Source organism: Melospiza melodia, chromosome Z (genome assembly GCF_035770615.1).
Source record: "Melospiza melodia melodia isolate bMelMel2 chromosome Z, bMelMel2.pri, whole genome shotgun sequence".
Lineage (NCBI taxonomy): Eukaryota > Metazoa > Chordata > Aves > Passeriformes > Passerellidae > Melospiza > Melospiza melodia.
Genome location: NC_086226.1, coordinates 58,764,034 through 58,781,437, shown reverse-complemented (window position 1 = coordinate 58,781,437; position 17,404 = coordinate 58,764,034). Strand labels below are relative to the sequence as shown.

At 38.5% G+C, this 17,404-nt stretch overlaps 1 protein-coding gene across 11 annotated transcripts in view; it reads left to right on the top strand.

The window, feature by feature from the left end:
- The window catches only part of SEMA4D (semaphorin 4D), a 98,706-nt gene that overhangs the window by 63,298 nt on the left and 18,004 nt on the right, over positions 1–17,404 (top strand). For all 11 annotated transcript variants that reach the window (XR_010031181.1, XM_063180361.1, XM_063180359.1 and 8 more), the window contains 12 exons: positions 2,030–2,175; positions 3,341–3,403; positions 5,778–5,876; positions 7,024–7,117; positions 8,042–8,155; positions 9,073–9,224; positions 10,968–11,143; positions 11,272–11,428; positions 12,177–12,399; positions 12,824–12,939; positions 15,939–16,111; positions 16,346–16,389. Coding sequence is in view for 10 of the 11 variants with exons in the window: in XM_063180361.1 (XP_063036431.1) it covers positions 2,030–2,175; positions 3,341–3,403; positions 5,778–5,876; positions 7,024–7,117; positions 8,042–8,155; positions 9,073–9,224; positions 10,968–11,143; positions 11,272–11,428; positions 12,177–12,399; positions 12,824–12,939; positions 15,939–16,111; positions 16,346–16,389 (1,557 nt within the window). In the remaining variant the exon portion in view is untranslated. The remainder of the gene's footprint in view (positions 1–2,029; positions 2,176–3,340; positions 3,404–5,777; positions 5,877–7,023; positions 7,118–8,041; positions 8,156–9,072; positions 9,225–10,967; positions 11,144–11,271; positions 11,429–12,176; positions 12,400–12,823; positions 12,940–15,938; positions 16,112–16,345; positions 16,390–17,404) is intronic.

The window sequence follows — 17,404 nt, the reverse complement described above, 5'->3', positions numbered from 1 at the left end:
AAAAGTCATTCAGGCACTGGGTTAACTGATTTGGTTCCTTCAAGCAGCTTTGAAAACAGTTTTTGAAACAGAGGAGGAATTCCAAATTTGGCTTTCTCAGCTGAAGGATATTGCAATTGAAACTTGTTTCAAGGGAAAACCCCAGTAGGTGTATTTTAGTTTAAATAAATTATTTTTATCTGGAGTCTGAATACATTAGCAAAATGCACCTCTCTGGCTAATAATCTGTTTTGACCTCAAGCTGTCTTGAGTATTAAATAAATCGACAAAGGAAAAAATCAGCATTGGGCCCTCTTTCAACAGCATTTTACGGTGTCTCGATATGAAAGTCTTTCACAGAACAATGCTTTTTCTTGCATTTGAAATTGCAGCATGTATTCATAATCTCCCAATACAATAATAAGAAGTCTGCAAATATAAGTGCAAAGAGAAGTAATAGAAATCAGGGGATCCCTAGCTTTTGGTTTGATAATTTAGCCTAGGTCTGAAAAGAACTTGAGAGCAAAGTCTTAGAGTAGTTATTTGTGAATATATGCATTTTCCCCTTTTTTCTTCTTCTAATCCCCCATTACCCATTGGCATGGATGCTTTAAGAGATTTTGTTTTTGGTCCTTCTTTAATGTAAGTAAGCAGCAACTGATTACCAAGTGTACAATAACTGAACAAACTCAAATACATTGGCTGTATATTGAAGCAGTCTTAAATAAGGATGTTAAATTCTGAGCAGACATTCTGTAGGAAAAGATAGATGGAGATTAAGAATGTAGTAGGAATAAGCAGATCATGGGATGACTGTTTTGCTTGATGGTTAGTATAGCAATTAGTGAGTTGCTGACACAGCCTTTCAGAAAGGATGGCCTACACAAGGCTTGCAGTTCCTACTTAGACTCCTTGATGCTTCTATCTTGTATTTTTGGCAAGTTGCTATTTAATGGCATAGTAAGATACTGCCAACTCACATTCAAATTAGTCAAAATAAAGGAGTTTATTTTAATTCCTGCTGTTTATTTCTCTGTCTGCTGAAGATTGTTGCATTTAAATGTTGGAAACCTACTTTGAATAGGAGAGGGAACTTAGTTCAGTGGAGTTGCATTAACCAGTTCATCCATTTTGGGAAAATTTTCCTGCCAAGTAAAAGATTTCAAAATTGCGTGCTTAAGAATCTATTTTAAAATTAATGTTTCTGGAGTTTTACAGTTGGAAGTAATAGTACATTGTTTTCATCTGTATCATTAAAAGCCATGCTTAATTATTCTTGTGTCTTCATGTACAAAGCTTTCAGTCATTCTTACATTACAGTTGTAAAGTCAGAAAAAAAACCCTTTTGTATTAGTCAGTTTGTGTCATCTTTCTTCAAGTCATTTTGGTCCATTCTACACACTTCCTCATTCCACTGCCTTTTCTCTCATATTTCCCTCTTTTTCTTGTCTTATTTCTATTCATCTTGATTTTTCCCTCATGCTGTTATTTTGTGTGTATGTTGTGTATTTAATCTCTGTTTTCACTTTACAGTCAGCTGCAAATAGTTTGTTATTTGCCTCTGTATCTTCTTTCTGTTACGTCAGTATGCTGAAGAGTTGTCTTAAGGTGCCGGATATTTTGTAGGATTTGTTCAGGATGGTTGCAAAGGAATGTGGTGACTGGCCTGATTTTCCACAGTAGATTGGTATATGGAAAGAAAAGGTGAGGAACAATCTGACAGTGGATGTGGAAAATACAAGTTTAGAAAAAGCAAGTAGGAAAAAAAATGAAGAAGTGAGTCACAGGGATCACCACAAAAGGAAATACTTGAGCATTTGAAATTGAATGAGAAAGTCTGGACGAGTGATTTTATGTTGGTGGAAGCTGCTGTTTCTGCTCTTTCAAGCCTCTGAGGGGTCCCTTGTCTTTTACATGGGTTGTCTGAATTAACCTTTGTTGTTTTCAAGTTTTCCAACAGCTGTTTAGACAACTTAGAAAAAATTATTCAGGAGCTTGACCCTAGGTGATTGTTTCTTCATGAGGTGCTATTTTTTTTCCATTTCAACAGAGGTCCAGCTAATACATTTTAATGACTCAAAAGTGTCAAACTATTCAACCTTGCTGTTAAGTGAAGACAAAAACGTTCTGTATGTAGGAGCCCGGGAAGTGATCTTTGCCTTAAACGCGGTGAATATTGCTGAGAAGCAGCACGAGGTATGCCTTTTAATACATTACTCTCCAGGTAAAAATGGTACTCCAAATTTGACTTAATTTCCTGATATCTGTAGCATTGCATTTTAGACAAATAGGTACCTAAAAGAGAAGTTGCTCTATATGGTTGACTCCAGTATTATTTCTGAAAGATTTTACAGACTAAAAAAGAGTAAGAAAATAGAAGCTGGATATCAACAAGTAATTGGAGGTCTCCTTGGTTATTTTCTTCTTCGGAGAAGGATGGACGAGAGGAACTGTGGGTATCACCCGCAGTGGTAGTTCTTACATGTTTTCTTAGTATCAGGAATGGGCCATTTTCAGTTAATCTGAGTCAAAAAGTAACCTGAAACAGAGGCAAATCTGGGGCTTGCTCAGAGGAGGCTGCAGAGCGTGCTGCAAAGAAGGCCCTGTCCTTTCAGTCTCATCTTCTGTTTGGTGTTTAGGTGTGTCTGCCCAGCAAGTGGTGGTGCAGACAGGTTGATCAGCTCACTCAGAGAAGTATTTTGAATATGTTTGGGCTGGTTTCTCAAAGTAAATTAGGCCAGGCAGAAGTCTGCTACTGTTATATTGCTTCCAGGTCCTTCCCAGGCTCCTGCTTTTCATCCCATCAGCAACACAGGCTCACATGTAGAGGTACAGCATGGACTATCACCTAGGGTGCTTTAGAAGTTGCTTATATGATTTTTAATCCGAAAAACATGTTCATAGGTGGCGGGCACTTTCACCAGCATATACAACATAATTGTGAAGTTGTACTCAGTATAATGCAAATTAGTCCAGTAAATTTTCTTTGATTCCTTTTCCTCAAGTGTTTTTTATTCCAGTGTTAATGAAATAGAGAAGTACTTCAAATTAAAAAAATACTTAAGGCAGTTACAGTTGCATTTCCCTAATGCATATGTTATTGAAAAGTTCATTAGCTGTTTGTGGGGAATCATCATTATGAACCTGAAAGATGGTAGTTTAGTTCTGATTAAGGCACATGCATTTGAAAATGTCACCTCCTTGGGAAAAAATGGTTTTGAACCTTTGAATGCTACTTGCAAAATGTCTTGCATTTCCTCTAGATGGGGTTGCCTTTTCTTGTGTGTTACTGCAAGATTTTCAGACCTTGCATTGACTTAAAGTACAATGTGCTTTTTTGTTGCATGTTTTTTTGACTTAGTTGCACTGGAAGGTCACAGAAGATAAAAGGACTAAATGTGCAGTTAAGGGCAAATCAGAACAGGTACGTACTTTTATTGAACTTGGAGAAAGATCTTGCACATTTCACTTCAAGAGGAATGACATTGAAAGAAGAAAGTCTGCAGCTGTTTGAAATTAAAATTTCAAAACAATCACCTAAATTTTTTAAATTAACTTGAGTGTTAGAAATTGCAGCATGCTTAGTCTTTTTTTTAGTTCATTACTTTTCTTGTTGGATATTATTTGAATGTTTGAAAATCTGAACACACCCTAATGTGTGCTTAATGTAAATGTTTTTTCATTAAGATGATAAAACAGTATTACTGTCACTGAAGTAATTGGTAGCAACTGTTGTGTTTTGTTATTGCAATAATTCCCTCACAGCATTTGATTTTACTGAGTGAATGATTAATTTTCTGTGCTTTGCTTTAGGGCATAGGGGTTTTTTATTAGGCCAGTTTATTTATTTGCTAGCTTTGCCTATGTGTATTTTGTGTTGCTTGGCAGGTGTTCCACTTGTGGTGTGACTCAGACAGCTCAGAGGGCACCCGAGCAGCCAGACCTCCTGTCAGCTTGGCAGGATCCCCTGGTGCTTCTGGGAACCACTGATTCCTTATGACTGCCAGGGCACAGGCTGAACTGCTCGTCTTGCCTGTTTGCTTGTGGTAGTTGACTGTGTGTGAACGTACCATTCTGTTTGTGTAACACCACTTCATTTAATGATGCAGTAAAGCAAAGATTTGCTGGGAAAGACTGATGGTCAGGCCTTTAACACAGGTTTGAAAGTAGAAGTCTGCAAGGTCTCTGAATACAAAAAGCAGATCTGTTCTGCACTTGGAGGGGTGTGATCCTTGAACATGCAGCCTGTTTAGTTGACGCTCTTAAAAGCCCCCAAGTGCTGCATCCAGGGCTGATAGTTATCCTGTGTTCGTGTGGTTCATTGGGATGGGAGTGGGCTGTCTCCCTTTGACTAGCTGCTTCTTTTCCTTGACTGACCACTGATGACCCTCAGTACATTATTTGAACATGAGGTATGACAGATATTTAAGGTGTGTTTCCTCCTTGTCTACCTCTGCAGAATAGGATCAGAGAATACTTTTATTTTATGGATCAGTTGTGGTTGGTATTAATAATACTGATACTCAGCCATGATGAATATGGGATATAAGTTTGTCTCATGCATGAGCATATGTTTAGCAGACATGTGTGTGAATCTCCAGAAGTCCTCTCAAAAATTATTGGTGGGTATAATAGACACCATAAATATATACTTTGATAGAGCTCTGAATACATTTTATTTTCTCCTGCTCCCAGTTTTGCAGCTCATACTTTAGCAGCTAGCCATGCTTTTTCCTCACTTCTAACCTTCTTCTGGTCCCATTTATGGGGTAGCTGTGGTGTTTTGCACGGTGTAGTAGTTTCAAAAGGGTCAAGATATTAAGCCACTACTGCTATTTCTTAAACTTAAGTGGGCAGTTCTCTCCCCCTCCCATCAGCACTGTACTGTACAATGCCAGCAGAAAACATTCATACAGCTGTTCAAGGACCTTATCTGGCAGAAAGCATTCATACAGCTGTTCAAGGGCCTTATCTGGCAGAAAATTGATTTTACACTCTTCCCCCTACTTTTGTCTCCTAGACAGTCACAGAAATACCTAATCTGTCTCATAAGAAGGAATAGTAGGTTCAGTACTTAAACTTGCTTAAGAAGTTCATGGAGCAGCAGTTAGTGGAGGGATATGGCAGTATACCAGGAATAATTAGGGGGTGTTATTGACACTGGTTTTTTTTCTCTCTCTTTAAGTGGTCGTTTAGAGTTGTTTTACTTCATTATTATTCTGAATTTTTATTGTATCCTTTATTAAGGATTTTGGTCAAACTCCGTGTTCTGTTTCAGAGGTAAAGATATTGTGGAGCATCCTTGGACAGTTTCAAGGACTGGAAAAAAAGAAAAAGATATCGCTATGTGCGACAAAGCTTTGTGGCTAATTTAAGGGTATTCGAGGCTTTGCGCTTAACAAGCAACCTTGGCTGTCATTGTGTCATCTAGATATGCAAGGGGTGACAAAGTCTAAAACTCCCTGCGTGTTTAACTAGTTGTTCCCATGAACTGGAGGTGTGTTTGGAGCTTGTCCTTCCAATAAAACAGCTTGGGATGGACCCTGCTGAGCATGCTGTCCTGCTAGAGGACTCTGAGGCATCTGCATACTACTGGCTGTGGGAAACCAGCTGCTTGAAGGATTGATTAGAGCTCCTGAAGAGTCTAGGGAGATGGTGTCCTAGTGTCACCCATGTGTCACCTGGGCTTGCCAGTGTGATGTGGCATAACCAGCAGCAATGGACAGTGTTGTTTGTGTATGTTGGAATGTGGCAGCTATGGTTTATCAGACTAGTCCTTTCCTCATCCTCTATTACAGACAGAATGTCGTAATTACGTGCGTGTCTTGCAACAGCTGAATGATACTTTCCTCTACGTGTGTGGAACTAATGCATTTCAGCCAACGTGTGATTACCTGGTAAGAAATGTCCGTATGTTTTGACCAGCAACAGCTGTAACTTAAAAGCAGCTCAGGTTGACAATGAGTTATTCTCTTTTCCCAAAACAGTTGCATCTTCACTGTTGGCTGTAAGTTAGGAGTACTTGTTGCACTGTCACATTGCAGGGGCAGAGTATACTGTTCCTTTTTCATAGCACTGAATGAATTACTGATTTATCTTGTCTAACTGCAGATCTGCTTTTCCTTAGCTTTCATACTTCTTCATGTATTGTGTGTTAACATGAGGCTAGTTACTAAAACTGAAATTACAGTGGTTGCAACTGCCACTCATTACTGAATCTCCCTGAAATTTCTCAGATTCCTGTCTCTGCTTGTCTCTGCTCCTGGCTGTGCCAAAGATGTGTAGTGCTGAATCCCTCAAAGTGAAGTCTTGGCACAAAATTAAAACTCCCTTTTCTCGCCACTGGGTCTTGTATCATTTCCTTACTGCAGCTCTTAGCAATTCAAAAATTGAGAAATCTTGTAATTCTTTGTGCCTTTAGCTTCCAGTGATTTCATTGCATAGTACATTCATTACATTCATACATTTCATTTCATACTGATTACTTCCCAAGTACTGTGGCTACCTTTCAGCTTTCTGGTCCTCATTCTTTGGTTTGTAAGGGATTTATAAAGTAGCAGCAAAAGTACTCTGTTGCTTTTTAAAGCCTAATTGGATTTTGCCCTATCTCAGAAATTTCCCATCATCTTAAAAATTGCTTAATCCACCTCAGAAAGCCTTTTTGATTTCTGAGTCTTCATTTTTTTTTCAGTCTAATTGAGTAATTGCTTGTTCTTTCTATGTATCAGTTAACTTCTCTGCCTTTCCTGCTGTCTAGCTTTTTTGAGTGCTCGTTCTTGAAGTCTGTCTGGATTTAACTTTCCATCTTTTGCTCTTTTCTGCTTCCACCCTCACAAATTATAGGATCACATTTTTTCTCTGTATTTGGGGCTCAATAAGTTTTTATGAAAACACATAGGCCTTCTGTAATTTTACTCAGAATGCCTTTGATGCTGGAAGTTGATGACATAGCCCATTATTTAGTGTTTAGTTTTTAGCTAGCTTTGCACAAGTTGAGTGGCTGAAAGAAAAAAGTTCTACTAGCTGTTTTGTGGTTTTCAACAGAATTTAATTTCATTTGAACTTGGAGGTAAAAATGAAGATGGTAAGGGCAGATGTCCATTTGATCCTGCTCAAAGCTACACATCTGTTATGGTTGGTAAGTTCAGACTTCGCATTCCTCATTCTTATGTTTAAAAATGTTCTGTCTTTTCCACTGTCACCCTCCAGTCTGTCATTATCAAAATTGTGGCTTGCATTCATATTTTTTTGTATTGTGTATGTGTATAGATGTTAAAATACTTATGTAGTGAACCTAAGCATGTTTTTTAAAAGGAGAACTTCAAACTAGGTTGTTTTGGAAGCAATTTCTAAAATACCAATTTTCAAACTGTATTTCTAGATGTCAAACATATTTAATCTAGATAATCTAAATGTACTTAGACTGCCCTTGTAGTATCAATTACTTTAATTTTAGTAAATAAAAAAGCAGTATTGTAAGCTGTCCTGAAGACATGCTGCAGAATGGGAAGTGAGATGTTAATGCAAGTATACTTACTGCATGGAAACACGCCACCAGATCTTAATCTGGGGAAGCCAGAATTTGTGGCTTTTACCTGCATATACCAAGATCGTAAGAGAGAGGTTCACATCATATGAAACAGGAAATGAGAATAAAAAAATATACTCCCTGCATTGTGCCTTAATCTGTACAAATCAAGTCTGAATAATGGTAGCATAGAAAGAGAGGAAGACAATTCCAGAATTCTGGTGCATTTAAGTAAATTAGCTTGTTTTAAGATAAATTGTAGGTTTTCATGTTAAACGTTAAAATGCCACAAAACCAACGTTGACTTTTGTCAGTTCTTGTGTCAGAGCAATAATAATAATAAACTCAAGTGTGGAAGTGTTAGCTTGAGAATGATTGACAGAAATGTAAACATAAAATACATGTCTAGGGCAATTCAGAGGAAATCCGTGTTTACCTTTTCTTGTGGGAAGTTAAAACTTAGATAGAAAATATTTGTGTACCCTTTTTGGTATCCAGTCCATAAGTTCTAATATATTTGATTTTGTGTTGAAGATGAGGAGCTTTATTCTGGGACTTCATACAATTTCTTGGGAAGTGAACCTATTATTTCACGTCACTCTCATCAGAGCCCGCTGAGAACAGAGTATGCAATACCTTGGCTTAATGGTAAGTGAGCATAAGAAGTAGTCCAAACAAGTTACTTCTTCTTTTCCAATATCACATGTACAGAGTTTGAGTGTCCTACCTGAGTAAGGAGCAGTTGTCTCAAAGAGACAGTTTTGGTTATACTGGCATACACTGAGTGTGTGCCCTCCTGCATGCCACCAAGAGATTTTATTTTGAAATTTAAGGATTTTTATCAGCACTGATGATGAAAACAGCTTCAGAATATGCATGTTTCAACTTGACATTAATGGTTTATTTCTCATCTGCTTGTTTGTCCTTACAATAATGCAGCTTAATTATGATATGGTATGGAATTGAATGTTTTCGGTCTTGAATTGGTTCTTAAATTGAGCCGATCATGGTTTTTGACACTTCAAGTTCCTTAATTTGAAAAGTCACTGAATTTTGAGAATTTTCAGAGGTTTGAGGCTTTGTGCCAAAAGAGACCAAAATAATGACCATTGTCCAAAAAGTACAGGATTCTGAGTTTTGTAATACATGTTGTAATGGCACTGTCATTTCAGTGCTTCAGCTAATAGCTAAAATAGAGGAGAGACAGGCAGGGGAGGGTTACCTCTCCAGGCCCATTAGAATCTGAAACCACATTTGACTGTGGACTGAAGAATGCTGAAGTAATGAGCTGTCAGATCATGGAGATCTCTCAGTATCTTAGTGCTTTCACATAGGTTTCATGGTGTTCTGGGCTTTTTTCCATTTCTGGTTGGTTTTTGTGGTTTGGGTTTTTTTTTAGAAATCCTGTTCATATGATGTACAGCAAACTGTGTAAGTAGGTCAGTGAGTGAAGAGGAGGTAAATGCAGTGTGGAGTTTGGGTGAAAGACAACTTCTGAGGGTCTTTGAGGGAATCAAGTTAGTAGTCATATATATAATAGAAAATTCTTCTGTTTGTATCTGTAGAGCCCAACTTTGTTTTTGCTGACGTGATAAGAGCAGATCCAAACAGCACAGATGGAGAAGATGACAAGATATACTTCTTTTTCACTGAGGTGTCTGTGGAGTATGAATTTGTTGGAAAGTTGATGATTCCAAGAATAGCTAGAGTATGCAAGGTGGGAGATAGTTCTGTTTACTTTTACTATATCTCATAGAATTTTGCATGTGCATGTTAAAAAGCATTCATTATTCTGGACTTACTGCCAGGTAAATGGTGGTGTTTGAGTTTAGCAAACCTTAATAAATAAGCTGTTCCAGTCAGTTCATTGGAACTGAGAAGGCCTAATAGTTGCTTTGTAAATAAATACTTGATTTGATTTTGCACAGTTGTGAAATTTCAGTACATCTGTGGGTTCTGGTCTTCTCTGGGGGAAAACAAAGCAACGATGACAAAACCCAGCAGCAGAAGAAATGTTGCTTTAGTTTTAATTGTTAATTTTTTTAAACAAGTACATCCTTCTGTGAAGAGGTGACTTTGGTTGGAGCTGAGCAGATAGGATGTGTGTCAAGTGACTTTGAAGTAGCTGTATCCAAACACAACTGTAGCCGTGTCCACAGCAAAACATTTCTTGACTGTGGTGTAGCAGATGGGACTTCTATGAAGCTGCTACAGCTGCCAGAGCCTGAAGGGAGATGGTCACCAGCAGCCTGATTCTGTCACACTTGCTGTGCATAAACCTCAGTGTGTTAAGCTGATTGAAATACATCCTCAGGAGAACTGGTTAAAAGTCTTGCTGATGGAAGTTTTTTCAGTAGAAAATGTTTATTTAACAAAAACTTTTTCAGTGGAATGTATCAATTTCCTTTTTTTCCAACAGGAAATTTATTTGGCTGTTTCATTTTCATGAAGTTGAAAGTTTTATTTTGACTTTACTGTTTTGTATTTAAACAGGGAAGTCAAAACATCAATAACAAGTTAATGCCCTTGAGATTTACATTAAACAAGGAGCTTGGAGGCAGGTTTAGATGGGGCTTGCTATTATGGCATTCTGCCCACTGACAGTGTGCACACTTTAGAAGAGGAGTATTGTGGAATATGAGAGCTTCATTTATTATATTGTTATATATTTCATATTGCTGTTTGAAATAGAAATCAGTGACAGATCGCAAGTCTATAAGCATTTATACTTCATTGTAAGCATGTATACTTAATAAATTTTGCAGATTGCCTTTAATACATTGCTTAAACAATTGGATAATGAATGGAAATATTGATACTGTTTCAATATGACTTTTTACAAGGGAGATATCAGTTCTACAGCTCAATTATCAAATATTTTGAAATACATTTCTAGTCAATATATCTCAACTTAAGCCTTGGTACCTGCAAATCCTTAATACAGGTGGTAACTTCTAGCAGGATTAAACCATTGTTGGATTTCTTCTAATGAAATGATCAGTGTCAGGCAAGTCTTAAGGCATATTGCAGCATTAGAATTTAAATAAGTTTTGATGTCACCAAACAAATGCAGTATTATGTATTTCTCTTAAAGGACAGTTTAGTACTTCCATGCTTGTTTTACTTTTTTCCTAATGATGCATTGTCCATCTCAATTTTTCTGAGTGATGCTGAAGTATCGTTCTCCGTTAACTCTCATATTCTCTCATATTCTCTCATATTTCATCTTCCCTCTATGTGTGATAGAAATAAGTTTTCAATATTTTTGTTGAACCAATTTTCCTGTGGCTTAGATACTGTTTTGTGTGTGAATGTGTTTACAATTATTGATATTGTTGTAGATGAAGCATTGTAAAACACCAGGGCTTAGTAATTGCATGCTATATAGCAGTGGTTCTTAAGTGCAAAAATGCTGCTAGCTCTCCTCACAAACACCTTTTTATTTTTTTAATACCATAAGAGGGACCAAGGAGGATTAAGGACCTTGCAAAAGAAATGGACTTCGTTTCTCAAGGCCAGAATGATTTGCACCATCCCTGATAAGAATTTAATTTTCAATGTTATCAATGATGTTTTTATTCTCAAATCTCCGACTTTGAAGGAACCAGTGATATATGGAGTCTTCACCCCACAACTGTAAGTGTGGTATAGCCTTTTCCTGGATAAGTACCTTTCATCTCAATTGGTTACTACAAGAAAATGATAATTACTCCTGTGGTTTTTTTGGGTTTTGTTTTTTTCCTAATTTCTTCCTGAATTAATAGGAATAATGTGGGGTTGTCAGCAGTGTGTGCATACAATCTGTCTACTGTAGAAGAGGTTTTCTCAAAAGGAAAATACATGCAGAGTGCTACAGTGGAACAGTCCCATACAAAGTGGGTGCGATACAATGGGGAAATTCCGAATCCTCGACCTGGTGCGGTAAGTTTCTGTAGTCTTGGATCTCATGACTTTTTCAATGCTCAGCAGGAAACAGACTAGGGAATACTAGTAACCTACTAATGTTTGACCTCACCTGGTTACTTCTTGTAAAAACTTAATGGGAAAATACTCAAGTGATATGTTCTGAATTTTTTATCTGGGAATCAAAGTCTTTGGGTTTTGGGTTTTTTTAATTTGGAGTTGTTTGCTAGTTTTGTATTTCATTATTTTGTTAATAATTTTTCTCATTGTGAAATAGTGTGTTGCAGTTTACACTAGCAACATCATACACTTTTTGTTCAGATGAAAGGAAGTGTAGAAATTGCATTGTCTCAGTAAAATCAGCCTGTTTATCTGGTGCACTCCTCTGCACACTCAAATTTTCCTAAAAAAGTGGGTCAGACTTTTTTTACTTCTTTATGTTCCTTACAGGCATACTGTTGCTAATGCTGAAAGAGGTGATGGTTAAAAGTACTAAAGGTGCATGAGAGCACAGAAGGAATATTGTCCTAAAATATATTTTGATCCAAACAAAAATTTAGTCCAAAGCCCAGGGATTAGTACATCAAAATGCTGTGAGGTCTGAGGACCTTCCTTGGTGCAATGAGTATAGTGTACAGGTGTGGTTACTGGCCAAAATAATGTGGAGAAGAAAATGTGTGCAGCTGCAGTTAATTGTCTTTATTTTGTGCAAGTAAATGATGCAAGTTGGTTCTCTTTTTTCTTTTTCACCCTCTCCCTGTTCTAGTGTATAAACAATGAAGCCAGAGCATCAAACTACATGAGTTCTCTGAATTTACCAGACAAAACATTGCAGTTTGTTAAAGATCATCCTCTAATGGATGACTCAGTGACCCCAATGGGAGACAGACCTCGCCTAGTAAAGCGAGATGTGAAGTATACACAGATTGTAGTTGACAGAGTCAGAGCACTCAATGGCACCATCTATGATGTTATGTTCATCGGTACAGGTGAGTTCTGCAGAACACCTGGTTTTGGTGGTGCATGGATTCTTAAGTTTTCTTAGAAAAACTCTTGAGATTTCCATATTTACAGGGCTTTTACAGCAGATGGTGTAAAAAAAAAAAGGTAAGGTGTCACAGTAACGGGACAATCTTGGATGCTTTTAAAAAGTATTGCAGGAAAAGAACTGCAGAGCTTCAGTGAATTCAGCAAAACTACACAATATAATCACCAGCTGGTCATTCTGTGCCCCAAAATGTTATTTCCTGCTCAGAAGTCCTGATGGCAAGTTTAATGGTTGCCTTTGACTCAGAGTTGTTCTGCTAAACAACAAGCAGATTATTGAGACAACTTACAGCAGTTGTGAAGGACTTTTTCATGCTTTTTTTAATTTCAGAGATCTTACTTAAACACATTGCTCTTTTGTTTCAGATCGAGGAGCCCTGCACAAAGCTATCAGCTATGAAAATGGAATGCATATTATTGAAGAAACACAGCTTTTTCCAAATTTTGAACCAGTCCAAACTCTCTTGCTTTCGTCCAAAACAGTGAGTGGTATAAGCGTCATAGCATTTATCTCTTTTTGTTCTTTCATAAAACTTCTTTTGCACCACTTTGTGACCTTGTGACAAGAGACCATGCTGTGCATAGAGCAGCCAAAGGCTGCATGTGTAACTCATCATGCTGCAGCACTCACATATTGCCTGCTGCATTTCAATATGTTTGGTAGGTGGTAAGCTTCTGGAGTTACTTAGACATAGAGAATGGCTTTGAGGAGCACAGGTATGCGGGTCTTCACTTGTTTCCATGTGCAGAAGCAGGAAACTGTAAGGTGTTTTAAGAAACTAATTTCCGTTCTGCAGGGATGCAAAAATCCCGACCCCTTGTGGCCGCTGCAGATTTGTGTAGAAAAATCCCAGGGATTGAGGTTAGCAGAGGAGTGGCGTGTGGTTCTGAGGAAATAGACCTAAGAATAGAGAACAATCTTCAAGCATAGGGACTCATAATTGTGTAGTTAATTGACTTCTGCTGTCCCAAATCTTGCAGGCTCCTGCATGCTGGCTGATTGTGTCGTGAGAGCAGTCACGTTGCTGCAGCTGTGGGTGAGGACCTCTGGTAAGGTCCTGTTTGCCCCCTGGGGTGCCAGCTGCAGCTCCAGCTGCATGGCACAAGAGCTGCTGTGCGCTCCAAACCTGGCAGATGTCCTGCACTGTTTATCAGTTGTTTGGTTTATTCCTAGAGTGCTTTTGGATAGTAGGAGAATGGTCACTGTGTGTAGTTTGTTAATGAGTTAGGTTTCTGCCCCTACTTGCTCAGACCTTCACATCCATGAATATATCTGTCTATGCCTAAAGTGACTTGTAGCATCAGCATCAGTGAGGTTTTCTGGGTTTCATAAAGATTGAATGCCTCTTTTGAAGTATCTAGTAGCAATACCAGTATTCAGTAGCTACCTAGTGGTCCATACATAAATGCTCTGCAGCTTAGGGACTTAGGAATACTTTGAAACAACTTTTATTTTTGTGTTATTTAATAAAATTTTGAATGTCAACGCGATCAGCTCAGCTTTACGTCATAATTTTTACAAGCTCGTTCTGCATGCTTATTTATCCTTTCATGCTTATAATAAAAAGAAAGGACAGAGTATGCTTTTGCTAAACAAATGGAAAGCAGAATTAAAATGCCTGTGCTTAGTTTTCTTTAAGTATAATTGTATTATTTTTGTATGATATATCACACTGACAACTCACCTATACATCTTTGCAGATATGTATTATTTGTGTGTGTGTGTGTACATACACACACACACACACACACACACACCCACACACACACACACAATACTTGCTTTATCTGCAAAAATAGTTCAAGCTACTTGCTTTGTCAGGGAGTTTTGGAATTTGCCCTGTCACAGAAGATAGTGATTGATAGCTCTTCCAATATATATGCTAATACCCGTTCTTTTAATTGTGGAATCATTCCTACACTGGCTTAATTATGATTTGCCTATTTCAGGGCAGTGCTGAGAAAGAGATGGGCATTAAGCCTGATACAAATACACATCATGTAGCAATTTCAGCACAGACTTGGAAGGCTGCTATAGGAATAATAGCATTGAAATTTATTCACTCTGGGTCCAGGTGCCACATACTCATTGACATACTCAGCTGCCCAGTACATTCTCATAAAACCAGAGGTCCTTTTCAGTCATGGGGAATGGGAGTTTGGGTCAGCTGCCAGTCATGGTAACTGTAGGGATTCCCAAGCAGGGATTCCTGCTGCTTTCCAGCCTTAAAACACAAGTTTCTGCCTCCACAGTCAGTGGCTACTGATGCCCATTGCAGAGCTGGTATTGTGTTACATGTCATGGCATCCGACAGTAGTGGACTAATCACAGAAGGGTAATAATTACCCTGATAGTGGGCTTTATACTCAGAAAGGACTCTGATTCCAGAGCATTTTTCAGTAGTCTGTAGGTTCTTCCCATAGTGTGTGGAGGGTGGGCAGTCAGATGAGCCTACAGTAGATCCCCTTAACTCCTGCGTAACTGAAAGGTGTGTCTGGATATTTTTTAAAAATGGTTTGCTCAGCTTGCTGCATGTTCCCTGGAATCTTGGATGTATGAGCTGGGAAACATGCCAAGACACTATAACCCATGTGCAGTGTTGCACTGTTGCAGTGTAATCCAGCAGAGCACTAGAGAGTGAGCAGTGCTTGGTGCACTGTGGGAATCTCTGAGCAGAATGGGAAGCTTTTCGTAGGAAGTTGTAAGTCTCCAACACTATAGACTTCCTTCTCTGAGCACTGCAGCACATCCCATTTTTGAGCTTTGCCTGACAGTATGTAAAGTCACAGTGTACCTTTAGCTATCATTTTCCCTGAGCTCTAGAGCAGACGAGTGAGATACAGCAGCTGCCTACCTTTTATAATAAGGATGAGCGTGGTCTCTTCCTGCTCAGAGTCAGACTGCTTTGGGATCCCCGGGAGCAGTGGTTCCAATAGCCATTGCGATTATTTCCCCCGTCTTCTCAGTGTCTTGCCAGTGCTGTTTCCTTTGAGTACCACCAGTGCTCTTTCTTAAGAAGTGTTTGACTCTCACAAGGATGATGCTGATGTGGCTGCAGAGACTGGCTGGCTAAAGTGCTGAAGGCAGTAGGGCTGCTTTGGGTTATCACATCAGCCCTACTGCCTGCTCTGTCTTGCATGTGCCAGCGTGGCAGCCTTGCCTTACCTCACAGAAGGATTATTGCATTCATATTTCTGGGAAAATGGATAAAGTCCTAGTTAGACATGGTTACTTTCCGCATACCCGTTCCAGTTTTTTGTTGTCTTTTTGCACTTTCAGCATTGCTGCAATATTTCCAAGACAACTTTGTAGAATTAAAAGCTAATCAAATGCTTACTCTACTGAGGCACCACTTTTTACAAAAAAGGCTGAATGTATGCTGCTCTTTAATAACACTTAAAATGGTCCATTAATTGGGTTGTTTGGGTTTGAACAAGTGATTGGCTGTGATGTTTTTTTGTTGTGCTTTGTTTTCTTTAGGGCAGAAGATACCTCTTTGCTGGTTCAAATTCTGGTGTGGTGCAGTCTCCATTGGCATTTTGTGACAAGTACACCACTTGTGTTGACTGTATTTTAGCAAGGGATCCTTACTGTGCTTGGAAACCACTTGAAGCTTCCTGCATTGATATTTTTAAAGAAGGTGAAATGGAAAGGTAAGAGTATCCTTTGATGACCTTACAGTTACAATCAATATGTAATCAGTCTTGGAATTTTCTAATTTCCAATTTCTAATTGGAATTTTAGAAATTGAATGTTTTCAAATACAGACTTTTTCCTATCCATTTATGTCTGCTGTTGCTGTTTAGATGATCCTTATTAGTACAAGGGGATGGGCAGACTTTAGGAAACAAGATTTGAAGCTGTAATGGTTGAACTTCCTTTTACAGGAACTGGATTCAAAACATAGGTGGAGATGCATCTTCTTGTTCTGGTGAGTCAGTCTTCAAAGAGCTCCTTCATATGTCTAGGTGGAGTGGTGAGACAGTTTTGTTTTTGTGATTACCTGGACATTCATTTACATTGTAATAGGTATGGGATTCTGCTTTGAATATTTGAGCATCTGTACAACCCGCATGTTGTCTTAAAAACTGTCTGTGTTTGTATGCATTTCAGTGTGCAGTGCACAACCCCCTGAAATGAATGGGGGCACCTCAACAGTGACTTGTGAATGAAAGCAATACCAGAAGTACTTCTAATGCAGAGGCCTCTGTCTCTTTGATGCAGCATTTGACATTCTACTGTGAGCTTTGACAAGTGCTTGGTTATTGCTGCTAGATCAGATTAAATTGTTCTGAAAAAAAAAGCTGTTTTTATGGTGAAAGGGGAGGGGGAACTTAGAACCTGATATAAAGCAGCGTGAAGTACCTTTCATAGTGCTTTAAAGCAAGTAGCCACAGGTCCTTTCTTTGTCCTGTGTGCTGCGGCCACCAGATGAAGGAGATCATAAAGTGGAGTAGAGTTACAGATTATAGCTGCAAGTAAAAAAAGCTCTTAAGAGTCTGATGTACTCAATTTTTATTTATAATCCAAGCAAAGTGTGGACCGCCATGAGAGCTTTGCTTTTTATTCTTTTAATTAACTTATGGGATGCCATAAGTTGCAGGTGTGCCAAAAATGCAAATACCCTTTTTTTCAGAAGAGAGTTCCTAGTTCAGTTTCCTCTTGGATACTTTATAGTTGCTACTTTACTTAAAATGCACTGATTAGATATAAGGTGAGACCAAGTATAGTATCTTTCCCAAATAGTGACTTCTCAGGTGCACACTCAATTGTGGATCAGTGAGGTCTCACCTTTATCTAGAAGTGAGGCCATCTTAGAGTTGAGGTGTCCTGTCTCTTAGTTTGTCTTGATGTTCCACGTGCAGCTTGGTATTCTACTGAGATTCTTGCATGCTGTCCACCTGGTCTTGTGAGGTGAATGCCATAATCTTCACGCTTCCAGTAAG